Here is a 26,726-nt window from a genome sequence, read left to right on the forward strand (position 1 = left end):
TTAATATAAAATATTATTATTAAATTTTAAAAATAAATTTTTAAAAGTTGATAAATATAAATTATATACATATTGTATTTTAATATCAACATACAATAAACATTCGTAGATAAGGATATTATAATAATTAAAATATTAATCCGTTACCTTTAAATATCCAAGAATTTTATAATATATATTTTGTAGATTTTACTTAAAGATATACACGGATGCAGATTTTTTTTGGCATCCCTATATATTCCTTGGCTATAAGAGTAGTGCACTGTACTTGATGGAGAGAAAAAAATTAGAAAGCTCTTCACAAGAATTATAAAGAACAATTTTTTTTCGGAAAAACATAGTATATCTGAGACGGCACTAATGATATGTTCATTATAATTTCTGATTCATAGTCCATGTGTTGGGTTGCGCTGCAACTTCAGAAGAGATTGGTAAATCCATCTCAGCTCAATCAGCTAACTATTGATTACCAAAATTAACTAAAGCTTTGCTGTTTGAAGTTACAATTAAATCTGATTGTTGTGTTATAGTAATTGCATTTTGTAGTTCTTTTATCTTCATCTCCAATTATTAAATAACCAACTTGGTTCACGTATCATATGTATCAGTACAACCACCAATTAACCATGACTTCAAATCCAGTTAAATGAAACGTTAGGTGAGATCTCAAGGGAGCCAAAGGAAAATCAATACAATGCCTCAATGAAGATTCCAAAATTTGCATGTATTATAGACTGAATCACGGCGAAAAACTGTACAAATGAAAAAGAAATATTAACCAAAACCTGCAAAATTTCCACTTTAGTCTTGCTGCTCAGTGAGACTGCCCCTTACCTTAGGCTGAGCTTAAACCTTCTTTGTTCATCACTAGTTGGATAACGGAAGATAAGACATAAATCCTCCCCTTAAAAGGTAAGTAGAGTTCGAGCTTTCTTTTACAGAGTAAGAAAGGATCACAAATTCTCCTTTCAGCAACCAGTGCTTGCAGTTAGGGATTGATGGTTGATAAAATCTGGAAACCATGGAACAAAAGGATAAGCAAGGCTTCAGGTACTTAACCAATATGACTCAACCCTATGATTTAAAGGTTGTATAGAAGCAACATATAGCACTACCTTTTCAGTGAGCAAGCGAAATGCCTCCTCTGCCATAGCCTTATCAAGTTCCTAACAGTGAAACACAAAATTTAATGAAACTTAATGAACTTTCTCCATAACTTCACCTCGGTGAGTATATGAGACGGGAAAAAAGAAAGTTCTTACGTCCTCTGCATTTGAGGAAGAATCAATACGACAAATTAGTTCTTGAAGGGCTTTATCATTCAAAGAATCACGAATCTCACTGGAAGAGGCTGCAGCAAAAATACAATCATACACATTATAAATATTTAACCAATATCAGGGTTCCACCACTGGAATTTTGGTATTTTAATCTTGCATGTTGGGCATTCTTATATACCTATGGCCTCCAGTTGGAATTTTTGCAACACCTCACTTGTTTCCTCAACAACTACATGTGATTCTGAAACAGCGGCTGATGAACAATAGGAAACATTAGTGTGCTTACAAAAAATGAAAATGACTTATTACATGGACACTGGTTTCCAAAAACAAGAAGTTTATTCCATGCTTAAACATTGTTGATTGATTTAGTTTGACGGCAAAGTGTAGTGCATTTCCAAGAATAACAAATTTCCAGGAAACTACAAGGAAGATATCTAAAACAGCAGATATCACACGCCACTTATGCTTCTGCCAAATGTAAAACTGAAATTTTTGCACAATACTTCAGCATATGAAAGGTGGTATAAGATTATCATGGAATCAGCGTCTTGCTAATTCCACCACAAGACAAGGCTTCCTAGCATGGACCTTGTGATGGGTTCAACCTTTCCCCTAACCCCACCTGTCCGATGAGCATTACATTACATCACAAGGATGTCCTCGACTTCAGCATACACAATCGATAAAGCATATAAGAAGAAAAAAATGAAAAGAGAATCCTCATCTTAAATGATGCAATGGAATAACATGAACGAACCTATCAATATAAAACTACAAATCCCAATATCCACTATGGGAGCGGGTGACAAGGAAAATCAATCATTATGTAGAGACTACCTCACCAAACTAGTTATGGAGGTGAATAAAACTTACTTGTTATGGTCTCTAATAAAGGTTGCGGCTTGACACATGGCAATTCTGCAATATTAAAGTATGTATGATCAATTCTATAATCGAGTAGCAAATTCGAATAAAAATCAGTGGTTATAGAGAGAATTACAAGTACCGCATGACAAGCTAACACTAAATAGGCCCCAATTTTGATTAATAAAAATCAATAGTAAAGAACCATGGAAGTCAGCATTTAGTACTAGAGCATCAAAGGAAGATAAAATAAGATATTTTCCATTCCATTGACTTGGGAACTTTTCCCGCATTACATCAAACATGAAACGTGCATGCAGACAACATGAGGAGCCCATAAATTAAAGGTCATACCTTTGTGTTTCTTGAAACAGCCCAGTGAACAACTGCAAGCAGAAGCAACAGCCCAACAATTTTCAATAGCAAATTAACAACAATAAGCTCGAAGGAAGAAAGTAAAAGTTGAGTTTTTGCTTACTAAGGTATGTAGCATGAAGGACACTTGTACTTGGACGGAGCTTCGTTGCAGACTTTACACTGTCGAGGACCCATTCTCAAGGGAAAACAAAGGGTCCCTGCAACAGAAAAAAGAAGCGTTTATTTATGCTTTATGTGTAACTGAAGCCCATAAAATAGAATGGATCATTTCAATGGAAAAGGCAAAGATTGATGTTATCACTCATTCATCACTATGAAAAAAGAGAAAGATAATCGGGTGGTGTATATAAAATAATTACACGGTTTTGGTTTGGGAAGAGCTTGGTTGCTGAGTTTCAGAGAACTCAAAGACGAAAGCGCTTCGATCAAAACACCTCCAAAACCCGATGCTTTGATTTAGCAGCTATTCCCTGTCACCAATTCCTTTATGTTGTCCACTGTATTCAATAGGATAGATTTCGAATGGAAAATAAACATTTGTTAAACGCGATACACTCCATAAATATTAATATTTTAAATTTTTTAATTTTAAAAATTATTTTAATATTTTGTATTTTGTCTATATTTTCATTAAGAACATTTTCTTATTTTTTAAAAATTTATTTATTATAAATATTAATATTTTGTTATGAATATAAAATTAAGTAAAATATCATGATCACCATTTCGAAATTCGAATATATAACTGATTTAGCTTTTAAGAATTACCTTTTTTATATTTTTTTTTATACAGTCATGATATTTTGAGACGGTATACAGTGAAAACACATTCAAAAAAACTTTTTTCTTTTTAAATATTAAAAAAACTTTTGCTTGATACCACAAATAGTAACTAAGATACACTTCATACCTCTTTATAATAATATAATAATATTTTAAATTAAAAAAAAGTTAAAATATTAATTTATTTCTAATATAAGGTGTATGTTTTTACTGTTTATGTTTATGGTATTAATATATCACCATCTTTTATATTAATAGTTTTGGAAGTAATAAAATTATATAAATATTTTTTAAAGTATTCAATGTCCATCAATTTTGTTACGAGTATTACTTTTTCTTAATAGTATATAAAATAATGAAATTATATGTATAGGTGATTTCTAAAGTATTTAATATCTATCAATGTATTCCCAATATTAATATTGTTTATTTAAGCTTAATTTTGTTAATGGACATCGTTTTAATTAGTTAATCGATAATGGATGATGATTAAGCGAACACGGTTGGTGAAGCAATACATGAAATGTGTCCTTCATAAGGGCAAGATGACAAAATTTTGAAAATAAGAGGTAAAATTAGCATTATAAAACATTAATGTCAAAAATATGAAAAATAAATAAATAATTAAAATGTTCATTAAGATATGATTAGAATCTTCACTACTTTCTATTTGTGAAATCACTTGACTTATTTACCTAAGAAATATTTTAAATATAAATTAATCTAATTATTTTTAAAGATTTTATTACTACTTATGATGTTTTTCTTAAGCATTTTTTTAAAGAATAGGATTTTCGCCTCACATCTCAACAATGTCAGTTTTTGACAGATATATTGAGACAAAACAATCCTCGTGGTCCTCCTCTCAAGCTCAGATAAATCAAGTTGACACCTTCTTTATAGATGCAACAAAACCAAATTAATCGTCTCCAATAGGTAAGTTTCTTCCTTCCACACCTAATATTACAAATTCTTGGATAATTGATTCTAGTGTCACTGATCGTGTATGCATTGCTCTTTATGCTTTCTTACATTACAAAAAAATTCAACCTTTTTAATTAATTTACCAACTAGTCAATTTGTTTCCGCAATTATTCTGGATTAGTTAAATTCTCTAACAAATTTTATCTTCTTGATGTGTTATATGTGCCTGAATTCCAATTAAATCTCATTTCTACTTCCAAATTATCTCTACAACTTATATGCACTTTAACTTTCACTTCTACTCAATGTATCATACAGGACAATCTATCTCGAGAGAAGATTGATATAATTAAAGTCACTATTGCCTTGTATCTCCTTAATTCTTTTTCTGGTTTTTAACACACTATCCCACAAACATTTGATCCTTTTATTAACTGCAATATTAAGGTCATGCATGTTAAGCTTACTGCTCTTTCACTAACAACACCTGACACATCGCTCTTCTTCCCCCAGGAAAGAAGACTATTGGTTGCAAATGAGTATACAAGGTAAAACACAATTTTGATGGCACCATCAATATAAGGCACGGTTAGTTACCAAAGGATTCACCCAACTTGAAGGTTTAGACTTTCTAGATACTTTCTGATGTGAGTTGAATTTAGAATTGCACATTTTATGGTGACACTTGTTTATGATTTTTGGATTTTAGGAATTATGGTGTGAGACCTAGAGAAGATTCCCACTGGACACGAACTTAACCAAGTGGTTAAGTAAGTGTGAATGTTCACTTCTAGGCAGCCTAAGGGTTTTACCTAGGTCAATGTCGCCCCTTAGTCCTACATTCCTTCCCTAAATGGCTAGGCACAAACTAAAATGATAAATACACCCTCCTATTATGTTAAATAGACCCAACTTGAAATTAAAAATAAAGAAACTGGATGATGTTCAACTCCCATGGCTTGGGCTCTACTCCTTGTAATCCTCTGAGGAATAATGGACTCTGAAGCACTGGCTAGGGGTGGGTCCTGACCTAGCCCTGAATCCTAGGTCATGCTCATGGTCATCCTTCTAGAGGACTGGGCTTGGTCAATGGGTGCGCTATCTCTCAGGTCCGCATCACTTTCGCTTCAGTAGCGAAACTCACCACCTTAAGGCTTTTACTTGCTATTACAACATCACAAAATTGGATCTTGAAACAACTTGATGTAAACAATGCATTCTTTCATGGTGATCTTCTCGGGGAAGTTTATACGCATCCTCCTTCTGGCCTCTCTCTACCCTTTCTCCAACATGTATGCAAACTTCAACATTTACTTTATGGACTTCGCCAAACTAGTCGACAATGATATTCCTTATCTCTAACAAATACATCTTGTTTGCGGTTGATTATTCTCTTTTCCTCAAATACAATGGCACCAAACTACTTGTAATCCTTGTTTATGTTGATGACTTGGTACTCACGAGTGATGACAATGAGGAACCACTGCTATTACTGCTTCATTGGATCATCACTTCAAAATCAAAAACCTGGGAAACCTTACTTAATTCTTAGGACTTGAAGTGACTCGCAACAGTGCTAGTCTACACCTAAGTCAATGCAAATATAATCTTGATCTACTCCATGAAATTGGAATGCTAGACTCATCACCCATGCCCACTCTTATGACGCATTCCTTGCGACTCTCCTCCTCTGAAGGAACCAAACTCAATCCCAAAGACACTCCTGTTGAACCAAGTGGCGTTCAAGCTTTGAAGAATCCAAACCCTTTGAAGGATGTTGAAGGCTTGGTTGTGTTTGTTGTTGCTGAGCTGTCTTAGATAGGATCTGGGGTAATTTGAGTTTTGTAATCCACTCTTGATTGAATCCAAAGCATAGGCATTCTCAATCTTTTAAAAGAAAAGTGTTTTTCAAACTAAGTGAAAAACAACCGATTGTTTTGTCAAAACAACCGATTGTTTTGTCAAAACAACCGATTGTTTTGTCAAAACAACCGATTATTTTATACTTAGGTGTTTTGAAAAAAAATTGAAAACTGTTTTTCAAATGGTTGAGCTGTTAAAACCAAAACAACTGATTGATTCGAGGAAACAACCGATTGTTTGTTTTGGTACCATAACAAAAAAATGGTTTTTGTTTTGGCTGAGCTTTAAATGATTCTAACTGATTACACTCCAGTCTTTAATGCTTTGACCAATCTTTAAATGCAATGAATAAGTTTGTTAAGATTTGATAACAAACATCTTTGAATAAATTCAGTAAAACAAATTTGAGAAATAACAATCTTTTTAGAACAACAAGATTCTAATTTTCAAAGAGTTGAGATTGCTTAGAGATTAAGATTGATCAAAGAGTGTGAGATAGGATTTTTGCTTGTATTGATTTTAGATTTACTTCTGTAACAAGTGTAATCCTTGTATCTGTTGAACAAGTATCTTCTGTGTGTTTGCTAAGAAGTGTTGTGTGTTCTTGAGGGGATCAAGATCAACATTCTTAGTGTTGGTGTGTTGGCCAAGAGAAGTGTGTGTCTTGAGGGGATCAAGGTCACTTTCTTGGTTGTGTTGTAAGTAATCTAGGTTTGATTGCTTAGTGGATTTCCTCAGTGGTTTCTGAGAAGACTGGATGTAGCTCTGGGTTTAGAGTGAACCAGTATAAACATCTGTGTGCATTCTCTCTATCCTTAACTCTTTAAATTCAGTTTTGATATTTGTAAATTGGTATAAACAACCGATTGTTTTTCTGGTGCTGTTGTTTTTGCTTATTGTTTTGGCAAATTGGATTCCTTATCAATTGTTTCTTGAGATAATTTCATTCTTGACTTAAAAGTTTTCGAAATCCCTCTTTAAACCATTCACCCCCCCCTCTAGTTTAAAGTCATCCATTCTAACAACTTCTACATACAAAAGACTAATTGGGAGACTCGTCTACTTGACCAACACTTGACTTGACATTGCCTTTAGAGTCAACAACCTTAGCCAATTTATCTTTATTGCTACTACACTCCACCAGCAAGCTATTTCTCGACTTCTACGTTATCTCAAAGGCAATCCTGGAGATGGCATGTATCTACCTTGCACCAATACTCTTCAACTTCGGTGTTTTAGTGATTTTGATTGGGCCACATGTCCTGAAACAAGCAAATCCATCACGGCTTACTCTATCTGTGAGGTTTTACCTAGTATATATGAAGTCAGTTTTATCCTTGTGTCTGTCGTTATGATTATCTTTTTACAGTCTGGTTAATGCTAATAAATCCAAATTTCCTTCTTATGTTATTTCTTTTACATTATTCATTTACATCAGTCTCTTACCTAAATGATCAAGGGTGGACCCAAGGCCCGTAACCCAACAATTTTAATAAAAAATAGAACATTGAAAGTTGATTTTTGAGTAAGTTTTTCTTTGCTATTTTTTTTTTTTTTTTGAATTGGTCTTCCAGAAAAGAGATTTGTTAAGGGTACCATGTTAAGAGTAATGACTACGAGGCTTTTTATTTGAGATTTTTGAGAGTTAAATATTTATTGGTCTAAAAATTTATTTAGATTATTGATTAGTTCTCGAACACTCATTCGATTATGATAAAGAAAAAGAGTTATTGATTCAGTTTTTTATTTTATTCCTTTATTAGTGAATTTGGAACTGTAAACTTCATTAATCTAATTATAAAGAAAAAGAAAATTAGTTATAAATATTTTTTATAGCACTTTAAAATAAATCGTATAATATTTTGTTTAAAATAAATCGTAGACACAACTTGTTTCTAATATTTTGTTTGAGAATATTGAAAGTCTTGTAAATTTTGATATAGATAATGATGAATTTAGAAATATTCGTTATAATAGTTTTTATCTCTGAAATATATTTAAGATGCTTATAGCCACCTCTAATTTCTATACATTCTTTCCAAATGTATTTCAAAGTGATGTGAATCAGTTCAATCAAACGCATGTAATTAATTTAAATTTGAATTATGAAATTCATTCATCAATCTGATCCACTGAACACTGGTAACTGGTTTGAGCTACATAGCAGCTTCACTTGAAACTTCTTTGCACAGAAGATGAGCAAATGAAGCACGTGAAACAAAAGCACAAGAACAGTTATGATTATCCAAATAGCAGACAAAGACATGTTCATGGTATCAACTTTGTGAGCAAGGTGATGGGGTGTCACCAATCGCTGCGCCGAAACGTAGGTGTGACTCATTGAAGTGAGTGCCAAGAACAACGCAGCGATCAACATCCACATCATGGGCTTGTTGTCAAGCCGAAGGCCACTAACGAGCATCACCACCACACAAAGAGAAGAAAAGAATGAGATAGTGTTGAAGGTCGCGAATGTTACAAACCCTTCTTGTGTCAAATCATAAGCCAAAATTGCAGTGCCTGCTTTACATATGCCATAAGAACTGCAATTGAGTCCACCAGAGAATGTGTCTTCTTGCCAGACCCCACCCGGTGGAGTTATTACTGACTGAAAAGTCATGGTGGCGATTACAGTGGCCACTACCATCAAACTCCCACGTTTTTCTTCTATCCAATTAGGTCGGTATTGCAGGTACCTAAACCATAGGGTTTCCCAGAGTTTCATTCTCTTGGATTCTTGTGGTTGTTGAGTAGGGATAATGCGTGGTGATGATGATGATGACCCTTGTTGTGCCGTGATGCTTTGAACTCCATCTTCAGTTAGCATGTCTTCCATTTTTAGGGTTATGAAATCACTTGGACCACGCTCCAAAACCTCAAAATTTGTTAAACCTACCTCGTTTAAATCTCTAGCTGCTGTTCTCATTTCTGGTAGCGTAAGTAAGTATTTTATGGTCTACAAAATTATATAAAAACGAATTACTATTGTTTAATTTGTTTTCTCAGCATAATGATGACATGCAGTATCAACAATAGGAGATATAGTATTTGTAATCTCAAATCATGCTTCACTTAAATTCCTTAAGCTCGTGCAGTTATTGATGACGCAAGAAGTCTACAATCTTACATAATTGGAAATGCTAATGAGATAATAATTTGGGAGAGTCACTACTATGAAAGGAAAATGATGCATGAACACAACATACTAAATGATATCTATTGAAAGAAAACAAAATATAAAATTTGGTAAGTTTTTTTAACTTATTTTAATGAGCTTTTGGGTTTAATTCATGAATTAACGCAGAGATATGTGGTTAATTAACTATCTATCTAAGACGCTTTAGATACTAAATAGTACCTTAATTTGTTTGAGCTTCAGTGCTAAATGCAGAACCGTGTTACCCTTCTTATCTTTGGCAAGCAGGAACTGTTGGTTCATTGTTGCTGATTGCACAAAGAATTTCAAGGCCTCCAAATGATTATACCTAACACACAAGTGCAAAACAGAACCATCATCAGTGATACGATGAATGGAGTCTGGTCTGGCTCTGGTCAACTCCTGAATAGCTCCTAGGCGTCCTCTAATTGCAGCCAAGTGGAGAGGAAGCATGTCATCTTTGTCCACAGCATAGCAAACATCAGGGTTTGTCAGTAAAAGTGATTTCACAACCTTAGTGTGCCCTTCAGCACAAGCTAGATGAAGAGGGACACGTCCTTCGGAGTCAGCTTCACTTACTAAACTGGGTTTTCTTTTGACAAGAGCCTCACAGAATTCCAAATGTCCAAGCAAAGAGGCTATATGTAATGGGGTTTCACTGAAGGGAGAGAGTGAAACTCTATACAGAATTAGAGGGTTCCTTTGGATCAGGGTGTTTAGGGTACTTACACAACCATTTAGTGATGCTTCATAGAGTGTTGTTATTGTGTGATCCTCTAGATTTGGAGTTGCCTTCACCTCCATTATTAGAAAGGGTAACCAAATGAAATATCTTTCTTAGGAAAGCCAAAGAATTGGTTGATATATATAGAAGGTAGAGATGTATCACACAGAAGACTAAACAACAACCCAGTATACAATCCATGAAACATGAGACATGAGACAAGACACAAAATAGGAAATAGTCTCCAACGTTGACACTATATGCTACCAGTCAGTCAATGGAAAGACTTGAACTCACCAAACATTAATATTGCAGAAGATTAAACATAGCTAGTCAAGGTATTTTGTTAGCAAATCAGCTAATGTTCATACTTGGATCTTTTTTTATCTTCCGCGAATGTTTATTATCCAATCAAAGGGCTTTACTTTGCATTTTGGAGATCGATGGTAAACAAGGGCACGTATATAGGACTTTTAGGGTGGAATTGTGTGTGAAGGGATGGAAGCAAGGTCATGTTGTACTAAGACATTGATGGTCAAAAACGGTATGTACGACTTGTGTGTGGGTTTGCCGAACTATGCTCCAACGACTGGTTCGATTGTTGACAATTGAACTTGGTTGAAGACCAAGGATTTCAATGTCCCAAATATCATGACCAATAATTTCTGGTTTCATCTTTGTCAAAGTTTTTTATGTTGTATTTAACTTTTTTTCAATTTCGTTATTTGGTTCAAAGAGAGGTTTGTCATTTCGCCCACTCATGGAGGTGCCGGTTTATAAACATGGAATACCCCCCGCCAGCATAGACAAATGTATTTTCCTCATTGTCCTTGCCAAATTTCTCATGATCAAATCCTGCTCTCAGCATTAAAAATCCAGCTCTTTGCACAAAGATATGAGAACTTTTGTGAACCTCAGAGTATACAACCCTACAAAAGTTAAGACGCACCCCTTCGCACAAACAAAAAAAATATCTTGAAATGTTTCCAGAATTTCCTTTCCAAAAGTAAAGAGAATGTGTTGATTTTTATAAAGTACGTGTAGAAATACCCATTTTTTCACAGTAGTAAGTTGGTTCATTTCAAGTCAAAAAAAGTTTTACAAATTAAGTAAGCCTCAATTAAATTTGTTCAATTTTTATAGAAAAAATGTATATTATAATTCATAACCTTGTTCTTAAGGAGCAGATCGTTGATTATGTTGAGTCTTGACCATTGCTATGACCGTGGAAGTCACAGGATTTGTCACCCCTGATTATATTGCTGGGATATCCTTCGGTTATTTATGGGGACGATGCTTTTAGTTATGGGTTTGAGTCACACACTCCGCTAGGTCTCTGAGTAAAGAAAAGGAAGAAAACTGCATAACCACAAGAAATAGTTCTTTAGAGATAGAGAGAAAGAATTGCCCTGAATGATAGCCATATGGGAAATTGTTGTCTTAAAGAGGCTAACATGTATGTGTATCCTTTTATAAAAAAAAAAACTATACAGCCAATACATTTCGCTAAAGAAATAAGATTGTGATAACTAATACTGCTAGATTTGAACAGGAGTAGTATATCTCACAAGCGTCATCTTCATCGCAGTGAGAAAAAAACTCAAACAGAATGTAGATTTGGGGGAGGTTACCAGCAATGCCACGTTAATGGTGGTAGGTACTATGAATGCCCCTAAAGCTAAAAGAATTAATCCGTTACGAGACTAATTTAAAACAAGTAATCCAAATTAAATTGAACTCTCAAAAGCTGTAAATTTCTGAAAATTACGATCCGATTGTCCCTTCAAAAGTTCAAACACCAGTTTCTCATCAATCAAGCTATATAATTCAACAGCAGTGAGAAGTTTCTCTATAAGCACGCTCATCTTTAACATGACTAAACAGAATATGGATCAATTTCCAAAATCAATGAAATTGGAAGAGAACTATATATTGAATTAAAATCAGTCATAGTTTGAGATTCAAAGCCCCCAAAATATAAATGACATTTGTTCGCATAATACAAATGAATTGAAATTTGTTCGCGTGATTAATACATTAAAAAAAAGGACAAGAGGACTGGGGATACTAGAGGAACTATTTCACATATACAGCCCTTCAGGCACCCCTTCTTTCTTCTTAAACATCACTTTATCCTTGGCCTTCTTAAAGTCAGCATGAGTCACCTAAACAAGACAACAGAAAAAGCATTAGTAGGAATATATCATAAATTGGGGAGAGAAAACTTCAAATGATTTATAGATATATAATACAAACCAAAGAGAATACAAACAAATGAAAAACTTTGATAGGTAAAGATATTATTTACTTCAATAGCATACAAAATTTGACCCAAGTCCTAGTGTATGCTCGTCATCTTACTAACTTATGACTTATCAGTGACCACCACTGGAATCAAAACGCAGCATCTTTCTGTCGACACTGATTAAAGAGGTAACAAAACAAGGAATACTTCCACAATATATAAATTAAAAAAATTTGCTAAATTAATGTCCGTTAACTATCTTGTACCTGCATATTCCTTCAGTTCAAAACTTATGACTAAAATGATAGGATTTCAACTAAAACGTACTTGAAAGGAAAATAGTTGGAACTCTAATATCTACTTTCAGTTGTTGCAAGGCAAGGAGAGGTGGAAAAAGTATGCAAGAAACTCCATTAATTATAAATGAAAACAATTTGCTAACATAATTTATTATTTTACATTACTTGTTTTGCACTTGATTATTTCTTCTGTTCAAATATTATGTGAAAACTGATTGATTTCATTCACTAAAACACTTGTAAAGGAAAGTAGTAGGAACTGTAATATCTACTGTCAGTTGTTTGCTGGGAAAGGTTGAAAAAAGTATGCAAGGAACTCCAATTACTCTTACCTTGTTTAAAATAAATGAGGTGGAAAAATCTTTGTGCCTTTTAAAGAAAGGCACACTCAAATTTCATTTCATCCCAATTAATCCATAAACTCCTACTATTATTAACTTAAAATAATAGTTTAAAGTAATAGATTAAAAAAACTAATGGATATAAACTGCAAAAATCTCAAGAAGTCTATTTGCAAGGCATAAACTTAAAGATGATTGTTTACTCTTTTCCCTAATAAAAAGAAACTAGAAGGTTCAATTTTGTTTATCATTAGTAACTTAATCCCAAGTTATAGAACTAAAAGGTTCAGTTCTGTTTATCATTAGTAACTTAACAAGTTAGTAGAAGGGTTTATTATAACAATAGTAAAAGAAAGTTCAAGGAATCTAAATTTGCAAAAATAGAGTTTAGGATAGTTACGTATTCTTTTCTCTTCTTTTTCTAACTTATTTCTACTTTCGCTTTCTCTTGTACTACACCATTAAAGGATGTCATTACATTTCCTAATATAAAAGAATTGATTGATAAAGCCACAACAAATATCCACACAAAACCAACTCTGTATGTAGGAACATCATTCTTCTCAATCCTATACATTCTGTCTACATTCATTGAGATAGAGTTGAGGGATATTATTTTACATTTCCTCGGAAAGATTCCAAGCATTGTAACTTTTGGAGAAATCCACCAAAGCAATAGTTTTACTTGGCTTAATATTTAGGCCTTATCAAAATGAGCTTGCAAAAACTAGCAACTTCCAAACAACAATGAAGACTATTTTTGTATCATAAACAATAGAGAAACAATGAGATTTCTTACCTTCATTCGGCGTTCTCGCAGAGCAAGTAAACCAGCTTCAGTACATATTGCCTTTATATCAGCTCCAGAGAATTCATCTTTAGTCATAACAAATTCTTCCAAGTTGACATCATCAGCTAATGTCATCCTCGATGTGTGTATCTTAATTTAAAAGTATGAAAACTTTAGGTGTATGGTTGACCAGAGCATGCATATCAAGATATAACATAGAATCCAAAGAAACAACATTGCGTGAATTTGGGTTAGTTTATTTAGGAAAATAATTGTTTTTTTTAACAGCTTCCTAAGAGACATTTAAGAAAAAATATTATTTTATTTCCCATGATTGGCCATTTGTTTAAGCTTTAAAAAGGTAATTTTGCAATATAGCATTGTTTCTCATAATTTATTTGTTCCAAAACAATTTACATATTTAGCTCATGCAAAAAAGGAAAAAGAATTCTTTAAATTTTTACTTTTTCAAAAAGTGACACTATTATTATGATTTTTGAAACATGTGTTGTAATTAAAAAAAAGAGCACAAATGAACCAGGCCATAAAGCATTACCAAAAACACGGTATGTGTATTGCCTCACAAAATTAATCATGCCTACCTGGAAAATACGTCTCCTAGTTTTGATATCTGGAAGAGGAAATTCTATCTTTCTGTCAATTCGACCAGGTCGTAGCAAAGCTGGATCAAGACTTTCAATTCTATTGGTTGCCAGAATCACTTTTACATCTCCTCTTGAATCAAAACCATCTAACTGGTTCAGCAACTCTAACATGGTCCTTTGGATTTCACGTTCTCCACCTGAGTGAGCATCATACCTGTAAAAACGTGTTTATAGGTAAGCTCGTGAATATAGGAAAAGAATCATAGGAAAAGAATCCTATACAATACATCACTCTTCGACTTCATGACAGTTAAAGTTGGGGTTTAAATTACCTTTTTGTACCAACAGCATCAATTTCATCAATGAATACAATGGAAGGAGAAAGATCATCAGCAACTCTGAAAAGTTCCCTCACAAGTTTTGGGCCATCTCCCAAGTATTTTTGTATCAATTCACTACCAACAACACGTAAGAATGTAGCCGATGTTGAGTTTGCCACAGCCTGAATAAACAAAAGGCAGTGTCTTATTAAAAGCAATAGCATTACAGGCAATCATGCATTAGAAGACACAGGTCAGTAATGCTTGTAACTGCATAGGTCAAGTATTATTTTAAAAGATCGAAGAATATATACACTCAAGGATTATTGATAAAAGTAACTTGTCAGTTGCTTATTTTCCATACAAATAGTTCTATTCATTCTTAAAAGAGCTATAAAATTCTAATACAATATTACAGTATTGTCTACCAATCAGAAAGATTAAACAACTTTGACCTGGGATTTTGCATACGCCTTTAAAACCTATGGTGATCAACACACTCAAAAACACCTTGTAGCATGGTGAATACGAAGTAAAACACCTTGTAGCATGGTGAATACGAAGTAAAACACCTTGTAGCATAAGTGAATACGTATTAAAACACCTTGTAGCATGAGTCATGCTTAACAGTGTCAGCTGTGCATGCCGGTATTTCAAATCCAACACAGAAGCTTTCATTGTGACATCCAATAACCATTTACTTGTGTCATTCAGTAACTCCTGCAAAGTATGACAGGAATCTTGGCCTGGACATAAGGGATTTAGAGGAAGACAAATTGTTAGCCTAGGTCCAAAATTACCACCCATATAGAAGGTATATTCTAGGAGGGTGGCTGGGTTCATGTGAGGGATAAACCTGCTATTCAGCTGAACTAGTCATCATTATAGGGAAGAAAAGGGGAGTGCAGAAGGCAGGTGGGGAGTACTAGGTTTTAGTAGCAGTGAATAGTCTCTAACAGGAGACTGGCTCTGGTAGGAGACTTACAAGTTACAACTGTCTGGTTTTCTGAATTCCAAGAATACAATGAACATCAGAAACTGTGTTTGCATTCTCTTTTTCCTACTGGTGTTCATCAAAGCCACAGACAAATAGCTAGGAAACAACAAGAGAATTCCTGAAAGTACCATTATAAACAAGGCAAACACAGACAATGATTTTCACACAGTACAAACAAGACAATCAGACGAAATCTCTTTTTGTCCACATACATTAGAGCAAAGTATTCAAAACTACATAGTATTAACTTATCATGAAGAATTCTCAGCATTTCAGCTTAAGGAAGCATTTAGTACTGTGAATCTTTTATTCCCCACTAAATCAGTTTCCTGTGAATGAATTCCCAGAAAAAGGATTCCCAGGAAAATTTGTAAAATATATTTTATTATTATTGAACTTTTCTGGGAATAGTATGTTTATTACCAATTACTATGAGAAAGTTTAGTAACTTTATCACAGGAAAGTTTTATTTCCATTTATTGACATATTAACATTCCCAATAACCTTTTTTGTCTAGCAAATATTTTTATTCTCTTCTACCAAACATGGGAAACTTTTATTTGCATGTCACTTTCCCAAGAGTGTCAAAACATTCCTTAAATCAAAACACCACTTAAATATAAAGGTAGTAAAAAGGAGAAAAAAAAATGCCGAAACTCCATTAAAAAAGCCCTATACGAAGCAAAAATTAACACAAACCTTTGCAAGCAAGGTCTTCCCAGTTCCTGGTTCTCCGTATAATATGACCCCCTTAGGAGGCTTAATACCAATGTCTTCATATAGTTCAGGATGTGTCAGGGGTAGCTCAACTGCTTCCTTAATTTCCTGTATCTGGGCGTCTAAACCACCAATGTCAGCATAAGATTCCAGAGGAGCCTTCTCAACCTTCATGACAGAGACCATCGGATCAACTTCATCTTGAAGAAGCCCAACAACAGAAAGAACCTGATAAAAAAAATACAAAATCATTAAACCACCTGAACCACTCCAAGCACATGACCAATTCAATTAAAAAACAATAATCATGTCAAAATCAAAGATCACGTTATGCTTCAGAAGAATATTTCAACCACAAACTTTTCCTTCTCTCTTATCAGCTTCAGATGCTCCCAAATCACACATTAAGCTTGTTACTTCCAAAAAGATAGGACTAATTCTTTAATTATACATTGTGTAAATATTATTAGACAATTTACCATGACTCCTATTCACAAACTATGTACTCCAACATCCTACTGTCAACAACCTCAAACACACACACACACACAATAACTTTAACAATCTAAGGATACATATTCCATGACCCCCTAGTTAAAATCCATTGAAATAACCTAAGAAAAGTCCACGACTGCAATCTTGGCTACAAAATTGAGGTGTTTGGGATCTCAGTGACCGCAATTGTGGCCACATAAGCCACTTTTGTCTGCAATTTCCACAAAACCTCGCCTGGATATAAAAACTTCATACAAAAAAAATTGTTATAAGCTTCACACAAGCAGACGAACAAGTGATTCTTATCGATCTCAAAGTCAAACCCTAGGCAACGAGCAATTTCCAATAATTTCACACATTTCATTTCTACAATTGAACCAAAAAAGCGTAAAGCGAGTAAAATAACCTTATTATGCATCAAAATAGCGCAACCAGGCTCCAACTGATCCTTATCGACGAAAGACAAGATTCCGACGTAGTACTCCGGGCCAACGGAGGAGGAAACAATGGCGTGGTTCTCGTCGATGAGTTCTTCGAGATTTCCGACGCTCATGGGAGAGCCTCGAAGATCGTCGACCTTGGATCTGTCTTCCTCGGCCTTCTCCTCCTGAGGCTTGAGGCGCTCCTGATTCGCCACGAACTCCTCCTCCATCAACAGGTAATCCTTGATTCGCTCAAGCTTCAGTAGCCTCAGCTTGCACTTCGTCACCGGAGTCACCGTCGGCAGACGCGCCGCCGCCTCCGGACCCTTCTGCTTCCGCTGTTTCCGCCCGACGCGGGTTGGCGGCGCCGCCGGCTCAAACTTCTTCTCCTTCTTGTCGCCGCCATCAGGCTTCCGGTCGCCCTGCCGGTTCATGCCGCCCGGAGTTCCCTGACCCATAGATTCCAAAATTCAAAAGTCGAAGAAGGCGTACACAAACCACAACGAGGGTTCACTCGGAGTTACCAAAAAATAACCTCAAAATCGTGTGATGTAATACACTACTCTAAGATATACACTATTTAGTTAGCTCAATAATAATAAAAATAATAATAATAATAATAATAATAACAATCTATTTTATATATTTATACCCGATAACTAATTTAATATATAGATTAAAAATATTTTTTATCATTTTACTTAAATCAAATATATTTTTAAAAATGAAATGAATATAAGTTTAATATGAATCGTATGTTGAAATTAGCGAAGAACCTTTCCCAAGAACTCGTTGTCTTTTTCATTTATAAAATTATTTGTTATGCCCATATTATTATTATTCTTTTTGTCTTCTGTTTATTGACCTTAAACATATTTTATGGAGTAAAGGGGAAAGAAGAAGATGGATCTTCCATTTTATTAGATAAAAAATACAAAAATCTTGCAGAGATGTCGAAAATTGTTAACATACAATAGCTAAAGAAATTGTTGTACTTGAGTTTTTGATCAAGAATGGGTGCAAAAGGAATAGATGAAATTTGGGGAAAACAAGAGAGAAAGAACTTGATTCTTTCTTTTTTATATTTCTTGACACACAATTCTTGAGTAACAATTAAACCCTCAACCTCTTCAATGGTGCTTTCAACAAAAACAAAAACAGAATTATATTAAAAAGTAAAGACCAAATGTTCTTTAACAGATATTGGATATCTCTCCAATGGAAGAAAAAGAATGAACAAGAATTTGATATGATTGAATGTATGATGAAAAACACACATATTTTCCATACTTCAGATGAATGAACATATCCAAGAACAGATGAGAAGATAGCACTAGAAAGAAAGGAGTAAAGTTACAGAAGAATCATTTGATGCTGTTGTTCTTAAGAAAGATATTCCATAGTAATACAATTAACATCAAAGTCTTACCATATGAGAAAATGTGATGGAACTTGTGGACACTGCAATAGGAAGTTCTTGTGATCAAGCTTCTCAAAGAAAAAAAGAAAGGCTGACAAAATGGCAAGAAAAGAAAAGGATCAAAACTATCTCTTCGTATCGTATTAAGACTAACAAAAATGAGTTTCATTATATATAGAGAGAGAGGAGCATACCAAAGGAAAACCAATTGTAGTAAGAAACTATACAAGACACAGAAATCTGTAACATATATCGTGTATATGTATTGAAATTCGAATTACAAAGTTAATTGGTTCATTCGTCTATTAAAAATATTATGGTAAAATTGTTTTAATTTTTTGTTTGCTTTGTGCAAGTATAATTGCAACATCAAATAGTGTTCGTGTCCAATAAAAATCAAGATTTTAAATTCTAAAGTTGGTAAGTAGAATATTAGTAACTCATTAGATATTAATTTAAAATTATTTATTATTAATAAAAATTATTTAGTTTTTATAATTTCTAAAATAATATTTAATTCAATTAATATGGTAACTAATTATTTTTAAAAAATTATTTAATAATTTTCTTCTATTTGATAAAAAAAAATACATTCTTTATTTAACTTACACACTTATAAAAGTCAGAATAGACTAAATAATAATAAAATATTTATATTCTATATAAAAGAGAGATAAATAGGATAATTAGGAATAATAACTCTATTGAAATGAACTAGTAAAAAAAAGCTTTTATTATTATTTGTTTACTCATTTACTTGGTTTATTTGTTATCCTTGCATAAGCTTTACAAAAACTGTTTTTTTTATATAGAATATCCTAAAATTATCTTTTGAAAAAATTTGCAAAACTTTTTTAAACTCTATTAAATCTCTTATCTTTTAGAGCTAAACTTGGTACAAATTAGTATAGATTACTGTCCAATTTTTTGCTTACAAGGTTAAATAATTTCAAGAACTTATTATAATTTTTGTGATTTTATATATTTGTTTGTGAATCATGAATAACACTACGAAAATTCGTAACATGTATTATGGATGAATTGTCTTAAGAAACATAGCAATATATTTTTTAGAATATATCATAAATATTTAAATGCAAATACTCTAAACTTGAATATGTTTTTTAATTAAATAATTTGAAGATGAAAAGGCATCACTTCATTTTAATTAATTGGAATAAATAATTCATTTTATGTTTGCGTATTTATAAAGAAAATATTACAACAACAAAATTGTATATTTTAATAGATTCATTGGATTTGGCTCAAATTTAAGTAATATTTTTTCGGAAAAAACGGTATTATACATAAGTAACATTGTTAAACTTGACAATGTGTCTGGATGAAGAATTTTAAAATTTGTAGGAAAATTAAATATATTAAATTTGAATTATTTTTATTCGTAATGGTTTAATTTTTAAAATATTTTGTTTGCATAATACAATTAAAAGATTATTCAATCTTAATTTTTTTATTTAGTAGAGTATTTTGATTATCACTAAATATAAAAAATTACCACAAAAATAATATGAATGACATCGATGAAAAAAAAAACAATTCCTGCAATCATTTAAAAAAAATAACTACTAAGTACTTTAACTAAAAAATTTGGCTAATATTCCACGAAGAAATAAATTACAAAAAATAATTGTATCGATAAGTAAATATTATCCAAGTCCATAGGATGACGATTTTAAAAACTAAAGCAAAAAATTATAATATAAGAAACTGGGAAGATTCAACATTTAATTTAAATCCCTCAATGTTTTTTTTTTTTAAAATAAAACTTTTCATGTTAAACATTACTATGTAACTTAAAATCTCAACTAAACTGACACTTCAAGTAACAACAATTATTTGTCATCACATGAAAAAAAAAAGTATTATTAAACAAAATAAAATACAAAAATACGGGAGACTAGACTAAAACTCATATGTTAAGAAAAACGATACATAGGTAGATTATACCTATTCATAAAGAATTTTAAGAACAAACAAGATGAAAGCCTATTATACCAATGAAAAGATTCTCTATGAAAAAAATCCTAAATTAGCCAACTTATCAATCACACGCATTTCTTTCACGAAAAATATGAGTAACCCCGTAAACCTAATTTTCCCACATTAATTAAGACAAACATTTCATAAGCAGGAACATTTGTCTTAGCAGTAAACGCAACACAAACCAAAGCAGAATCACATTCCAACCAAACATTAGTAAGCCTCATCTTTTGAGCTTCCTCCATAGCATGTATAACCCCACAAAACTCAGCAACCAGAGCAGTCTAAACTTCAAGAAACGCAGAAAAAACTCCAATAAATTCTCCCGTACTCCCATGAAAAATACCTCCACAAGTAGCAAGACCAGAATATCCCTAGCAGCCCCATCAGTGTTAATTTTAACCCAGTCTGGTGAAGGAAACTTCCATCTAACAGGAAGAGGACGTAGAACTTTACCAGTACGAGTGTTAATACCAAAAAACTTGAGCACATTGAAATCGAACATATCATTCTTCATTGAAGCTTTAGACGAATTACTCACTATACAAGTTAAATCTTTAATAACCAAAATAGCCCTAGAAACCGCAATCTTATCCTGAAAACGAGCATAATTCCTCATACGCCATATCATCCAAATAGAAAAAGTTATCACAGCTAGCTTAATCAATTTAACCAACGGACTACCATCACTCTTTATAAAAAGAAATAAGATCCTCCTTATTAGAGAAATGATAAGTAGGAAAAATGTGTCGAACCCAACTCAAAAAACGCAAAGCATTAGCACATTCAAAAAGTAAATGTTGAATAGATTCCTCGTGCTTTTCACAAAGCGTACACATAGAACAAATAGGCAGACCTTTATTTTGAATATGTTGATATGTAAGAAGTCGCCCAAGAAAAACTTTCCAAATGACGAGTTTTGGAAGGTGGAATATATGAAGACCAAATGAATTTACCCCAACTACAGGAAACCCCTGGATCCAAGAAAAAAGTCCTAGCTGATTTAAGAGTGAGACAACCAGACTCATTTAGAATCCAATTAGGAATATCCTGTTCCGCCCTAACCATGATATGACTAAAAAGATGAGGCATCTGCTGTAAAGACAATGAAATATTTCAATCACCACCTGCCCAAAACTGAGAGACTGTATCGGAATACTAGCACCATCAGATAATCCTGCAATATTTGCTAAAGAAGTAGTAGCACACCATTTATCATTTCAGAAATTAATAAGAGAACTTGTACCAACAGTCTAAGAAGTATAATAAAGTATAGTAGAATAAAACTTTTTAATTCCAAACTAAAGAGATGAAGATCTATAAACTATTCAAAACTTGTATTTTGATTTAAGGACCGTGACTTTCAAGAACAAAGAGCAAGACTTTTCGTCCTCACTTCTTCGTCATCAAATTCTTCGTCATCAAATTCTTCGTTATCAAATTCTTCATTATTAGATGCTTCAAAGTCTTGATTCTGAACGCCATCAAAATTTAAATCATTGGAACCCAAACCAACCCCACACCTTAATAATAGTAATCCTTCTTCTCTCCACTTACCATATTACAAATGTTGTCAAAGCTAACGAAAATGATATCAATATCTAGCGCATATTGTAAAAAGTAATTAAATCCCCACCTCATCTAATCTCCCTAATTACAATAAACAAGAAAGGAGTGCATCGCTCCAATCCCAAGCTCCTCTCATCTCAAGTATCTTCTTTTAGGTTTTTCTTTTCAATGTAAGTATTAAATCAACCCACTTTGACCCCAAAAGAAAAGTAGCAAAACTAAGCCCAAACGAGCAACAAAATGAAGGTTGCTTCTTCCTGCACCTCCATACCTTCTTCTCTCACCTCCATAGATTTTCGTATTTCCAAAAATGCCCCTCTATAATATTCTGGATTCATTTTTCAAATTTGTAATTAACTTCCGGATTATATAATCCAGAAGTCTTTTTTCAGATGCATGATTACTTTCCGGATTACATAATCCGGAAGTCTTTTTTCAAATACGTTTTCAGATTACATAATCCGGAAGTTATTCTATGGGGATGGCACAAGAAGGATAAAAATGTATTTTCATATTGTGTATGGAGGTACCAGAAGAAGATATGGAGGTGCAGGAAGAAACAGTCCAAAATGAAGGGTCACTGATCACAGGGCCGAAGAAGTAACTTGTGGCTTGGCATGGCGTTTCTAGTCGTCGACTGCAAGTAGCAGCAGGTTTTCTCAAAAAGTGTTTGAAAAAAAACTTATTTGCATAAATGAATCAAGGATTCTTTTTTTTTTCTTCCTTCCAAAAAATCTTTTAATCCGAGCTCGTGGCAGAACTCAAATGTCTGACGAGTATAATTCGGTTTCAACAAATTTAGCACTGAGCGAGTAAAGAAACAAGTTGTCTAGTTTTTTGTTACTCAAACTCGTGCACTCAACCGATTGAGTTAACGCTAGGATTTAACAGCCATGTTGGAATGATATTCATGTTTGTAATTTACATTGATATTTTATGATTACAAAAATCTGACATGCAACATTCCTTAACGCTATCTTACTTGTAGCTTACAACTTTCCTAAAAGAATCATGATACACCAAATTATAAATCTGCAAGAATATAAACCTCAATTTTTCTAAGTAAAAACTTCATTCTTCCTCATAATTAAAAAGAGCTTTCAAAAGCTGAAGAGCCTTCTAATAGGATCACTGAAACCCGAATACAGATCAAGAAGCTTTTGTATAAAACAAAATTTTATACATTTTCTAAGACGAGCGATTTATTGTAAACGTATACAAATAATGATGCAGAATATTCAGATGCATATAAAGGAAACCCATTATTCAGTTTTGCCTTATGGAAACTCAACTTTGGCACACTGTTTTTGAGATGTGAAATTGATTCCACAATAGGGCTAAGAGACAACCAAAGATAAAAAAGTATGTTTCCTTTTCACCCATTCAATTAACATTAAAGTGCAGGAAAAAATGAGAAATGTATCAAATACAACTTATTTTATCATCCAAACGATGAAACACATCGATGCTGACGGTAACTCTTTCAGCCGTAATTTTAAAAGTTTAAAACAAAAGATCAAGCAAGCCAACCACCTCCAATTCAATAACCAGGCTCCTCCTAAAGAAAACAAAATAATTAAATATATTAGCCACAAACACAAAAGAAATAGGTACTTACAGTGAGTTAACACGTAATTGCATTTAAACAATAGAATAGTGGTACTCACCGACTTATAACTTTTTTGTATTCTGTACATCACTGACTTAGAATTTGCATTAAGTATATCTAAAATTACTTTGGAAGTTTTGGGGGTGTTTGGTTTGTTTTACGATTTTCATTACAAATTCCAGTAATGAGTGCAAACATGTCAGCTTGTTTTCATTATCTTCTTGTTTTCAAGTTTAGTAAAGGAAAAGGTGACGACGATGAACATTTCTTTGTTTTCATCTCCTTCAAAATTTAGAAAATAAGAATAAAAAATAAAACAAGATAGCATTTTATTGTAAATGGAAACACATTAACTGAAAATGAACTATACCCTTAGAATGTGGATTAGAAGTGCAAAAAAGAAATTTGAGACTTTGTAGAGTGAGTCCCCTATTTCCTAGTCTGAATCAAGAAGATTGCAGATCATAGATATGGGAACTTACAAGAATTATAGAATAAAACCTGTCTCCTCTCAACTGCAGGAAGCTGAGAATCCTGCTCCTCTTCCCGTCAGTTTCCAATGAACTCCTTCCCTTAGTTCACCCCTTTTTACTACCTACTACTTCCTCCCGCCCCATCCTAACAACTTCAGTTCAAGAATCCTAACTAACACACTGTTAACAGATACTGAAAGAGATCCTACAAATAAATGCGATCATCTATTATTACACACAACACACACCCCTTGACCACATAGGGTTTCCTAATAATGTTAATTATGTCCCAACATCCTCTTCCCACATTTGAGAATGCAGATATGTGAAACAATTTAGGAGAAGAGAAGATGCCAAACAAAATTTGTGAAAAGAACTTTTCCAAACATCTTTTTTGTAGCAAAACCTTTAACATTTTTCTTCTGCAAGATTACTAAAAGTTTAGAACCTCATAAGTGGCATAGATGATTATGTGTCTGGAAAAACTAAAATTCACATATTTTGGGTTCTGCAAGCCTACAAACAACTTCATTTACCATGAACATGAACAGTTCAAATGATGTACAAAATTAAAATGCAAATAGCAATAAAAAAACATAAGTTAGGAGGCCTTTAAAAGAGATAATTATTCATCAACAGGCCAAAAGCACTGCAACAACTAAAAATTACATTATCTTTCACCCACAAAATTATCATCAAGTGCAAGAAAATTCATGATCGTATCAAAGAGAACTAACTATCATCTAATCTGACCAATTAAATACATCAAAGCAGAGGTAACTTACAGCCCTTACTTTGCAGATTCTTTTAAAACAAAAAGATCAAGCAAGCCAACCATCCCCAATACAACAAGAAAAAATTACTCCGGCATCAACCACCAAATATAAAAACAAAACAGCACGCGCACATAGTCAACAACAAGTAAAAGTAATGTTCATTAATAGCAATATAAATTCTGAACTATATTTCCTATAAAAAAATAGCCGCACTAATCAAAGGTCATCACCAACCAATAAATTTCCAAAGGAGAATGCATACTGGAAAATTACGCTAAAAAAGTTTCAGATCTTAAGGAAAACAGAATTCTGTAATTACCCTCAACAAAATCACCCCGAAACTTCTGGCGTGTGTTTGGCTTGTTTTTTTTAACATTTTCAATGTCATTAGCCGTCAAGTTCCCTATTCCATCACAAAACTTCGAAATAAAATAAAAAAAGTGACATTTTTCTCTCGATTCCCCACAGGTAAAGAAGACAATCATGTTCGAGCTTATCTCCCAAAATACCCCGTTCGACAACCCTAGATCCCACATGTATATGAAATTCACAATTACAAATGAAAACAGCGTAAACGTTTAAAATCAACAAACACAAATGACCGAAACACAGGATCTATCTAACTGCTCAAAAGTAGAATAAAGGGCGTGGCATGAGAAAGGTACCAGAAGGAATGATGAATCAGTGGTGCTGCTGAGCGTGCAGGCGGTGCTCAAGGTGGCGGCGCTCGTGAGGGAGAGCGACGAGGTAGGATAAGATCATGCCGCCGTAACAGACATGGAAGATGGGATCGGGGGAACTGGTTTCGATGTACTTGGCGTGGTAGTTGTCCATGCCACGCTGAATCGCTCTCTTTATGTAACCCAACGACAGCATAGGTTTCACGTGCTCTGGAACCTCGTTCAACTTCTTCCCCCTTATCTCATTGAAGAATCTTCTCAACGCCATTGCTTCCCTCTGCAACAAACCCTAAGCAAATTTTCCGATTGCAACTCTGCCTAATTCAATTGCAAAATTGGGATAGTTATGTGCGTAGATGAATGAGACAACGTGGCCCCGTGTTGCACGTGACCCCCGGCCCGGCCCGTTCAATATGGGCCTGATGCTATAATGTAAGCCATGTTATTCGCATGTTCCTGGCTCAATATTCGAACAAGACCATGCTATTATTTTCTAACCCAATACTGTTACATTAATATAGTCAAGACAGTTTTTTCCTACACCCGCTACATTTTTCTTCCTACACCTCTACATTTTTTCTTCCGGCACCCCAAAGCTGACCTCTACCTTTTATTTTGAAATTGGAATCTGGGAGTGTGCTACGGATTCATCAATCCAAAAGTGAATCTTGCTTTCCAAACCATATTACCATTTCATTAAATAAATTATTTCGTTTTATTTTTAAGAATAATATGAAAAGAAAACTTACTAATTTAGAAAATAAATTATGTCAATGAGTAATGTTACATTGATAGGTTTAAAACATGTACCGGTAAAAACCTTGTGGTATATCGCACATCGACATATAGAGTAAACAAAAGTTAGCCTAAGAGCAAGCACTCGGTCTTTCAGCTTAATTAAAGAAAACACACTATAACGATTAACAATTGAATAACTTAATTAAGCCCTTAAATTATTATTAGGAGGATATAAGCACAAATATGGATACGA

General features: G+C 33.5%; 4 protein-coding genes across 4 annotated transcripts; all 4 read right to left on the reverse strand.

Moving 5' to 3' along the window:
• Positions 1-703: 703 nt before the first annotated feature.
• LOC137828987 (uncharacterized) lies at positions 704-3,026 on the reverse strand. Its single transcript, XM_068635787.1, has 8 exons — positions 2,887-3,026; positions 2,626-2,722; positions 2,502-2,533; positions 2,157-2,201; positions 1,459-1,533; positions 1,263-1,351; positions 1,116-1,166; positions 704-1,012 (listed from the first exon to the last, which is right to left on the reverse strand). Exons 2-8 carry the CDS (start codon positions 2,697-2,699, stop codon positions 989-991), a joined length of 390 nt encoding a protein of 129 aa, XP_068491888.1. The 5' UTR covers positions 2,700-2,722; positions 2,887-3,026; the 3' UTR covers positions 704-988.
• A 5,188-nt stretch (positions 3,027-8,214) lies between these two features.
• Positions 8,215-10,193, reverse strand: LOC137829324 (ankyrin repeat-containing protein ITN1-like). The gene is made up of 2 exons (XM_068636133.1): positions 9,454-10,193; positions 8,215-9,051 (listed from the first exon to the last, which is right to left on the reverse strand). Exons 1-2 carry the CDS (start codon positions 10,054-10,056, stop codon positions 8,215-8,217), a joined length of 1,440 nt encoding a protein of 479 aa, XP_068492234.1. The 5' UTR covers positions 10,057-10,193.
• Positions 10,194-11,864: 1,671 nt separating this feature from the next.
• Positions 11,865-17,776, reverse strand: LOC137828989 (26S proteasome regulatory subunit 4 homolog A). The gene is made up of 6 exons (XM_068635789.1): positions 17,192-17,776; positions 16,273-16,518; positions 14,589-14,758; positions 14,254-14,470; positions 13,661-13,801; positions 11,865-12,141 (listed from the first exon to the last, which is right to left on the reverse strand). Exons 1-6 carry the CDS (start codon positions 17,663-17,665, stop codon positions 12,058-12,060), a joined length of 1,332 nt encoding a protein of 443 aa, XP_068491890.1. The 5' UTR covers positions 17,666-17,776; the 3' UTR covers positions 11,865-12,057.
• A 5,776-nt stretch (positions 17,777-23,552) lies between these two features.
• Positions 23,553-26,065, reverse strand: LOC137828990 (uncharacterized). Its single transcript, XM_068635790.1, has 2 exons — positions 25,721-26,065; positions 23,553-23,755 (listed from the first exon to the last, which is right to left on the reverse strand). The coding sequence occupies exon 1, from the start codon at positions 26,001-26,003 to the stop codon at positions 25,737-25,739; it is 267 nt and encodes an 88-aa protein (XP_068491891.1). The 5' UTR covers positions 26,004-26,065; the 3' UTR covers positions 23,553-23,755; positions 25,721-25,736.
• Positions 26,066-26,726: the final 661 nt, after the last annotated feature.

The sequence above is a fragment of the Phaseolus vulgaris genome, chromosome 7 (assembly GCF_000499845.2).
Source record: "Phaseolus vulgaris cultivar G19833 chromosome 7, P. vulgaris v2.0, whole genome shotgun sequence".
In the NCBI taxonomy this organism is placed as follows: Eukaryota; Viridiplantae; Streptophyta; class Magnoliopsida; order Fabales; family Fabaceae; genus Phaseolus; species Phaseolus vulgaris.

What these genes read in the sequence shown, in the direction of transcription:
- LOC137828989 (XM_068635789.1), bottom strand. Translation starts at nt 17,665, where the DNA reads ATGGGTCAGGGAACTCCGGGCGGCATGAACCGGCAGGGCGACCGGAAG. An exon ending in CTATTTTGATGCATAATAAG is followed by an intron (nt 16,519 to 17,191) that starts GTTATTTTACTC and finishes TTTTTTTATCAG; the next exon opens with GTTCTTTCTGTTGTTGGGCT. An exon ending in CTAGGAGACGTATTTTCCAG is followed by an intron (nt 13,802 to 14,253) that starts GTAGGCATGATT and finishes TTTTAAATTAAG; the next exon opens with ATACACACATCGAGGATGAC.
- LOC137828987 (XM_068635787.1), bottom strand. Translation starts at nt 2,699, where the DNA reads ATGGGTCCTCGACAGTGTAAAGTCTGCAACGAAGCTCCGTCCAAGTAC. An exon ending in CCTTCATGCTACATACCTTA is followed by an intron (nt 2,534 to 2,625) that starts GTAAGCAAAAAC and finishes TTCTGCTTGCAG; the next exon opens with TTGTTCACTGGGCTGTTTCA. An exon ending in TTCGCTTGCTCACTGAAAAG is followed by an intron (nt 1,013 to 1,115) that starts GTAGTGCTATAT and finishes CATGGTTTCCAG; the next exon opens with ATTTTATCAACCATCAATCC.
- LOC137828990 (XM_068635790.1), bottom strand. Translation starts at nt 26,003, where the DNA reads ATGGCGTTGAGAAGATTCTTCAATGAGATAAGGGGGAAGAAGTTGAAC.
- LOC137829324 (XM_068636133.1), bottom strand. Translation starts at nt 10,056, where the DNA reads ATGGAGGTGAAGGCAACTCCAAATCTAGAGGATCACACAATAACAACA. An exon ending in TGAAGCTCAAACAAATTAAG is followed by an intron (nt 9,052 to 9,453) that starts GTACTATTTAGT and finishes ATAATTTTGTAG; the next exon opens with ACCATAAAATACTTACTTAC.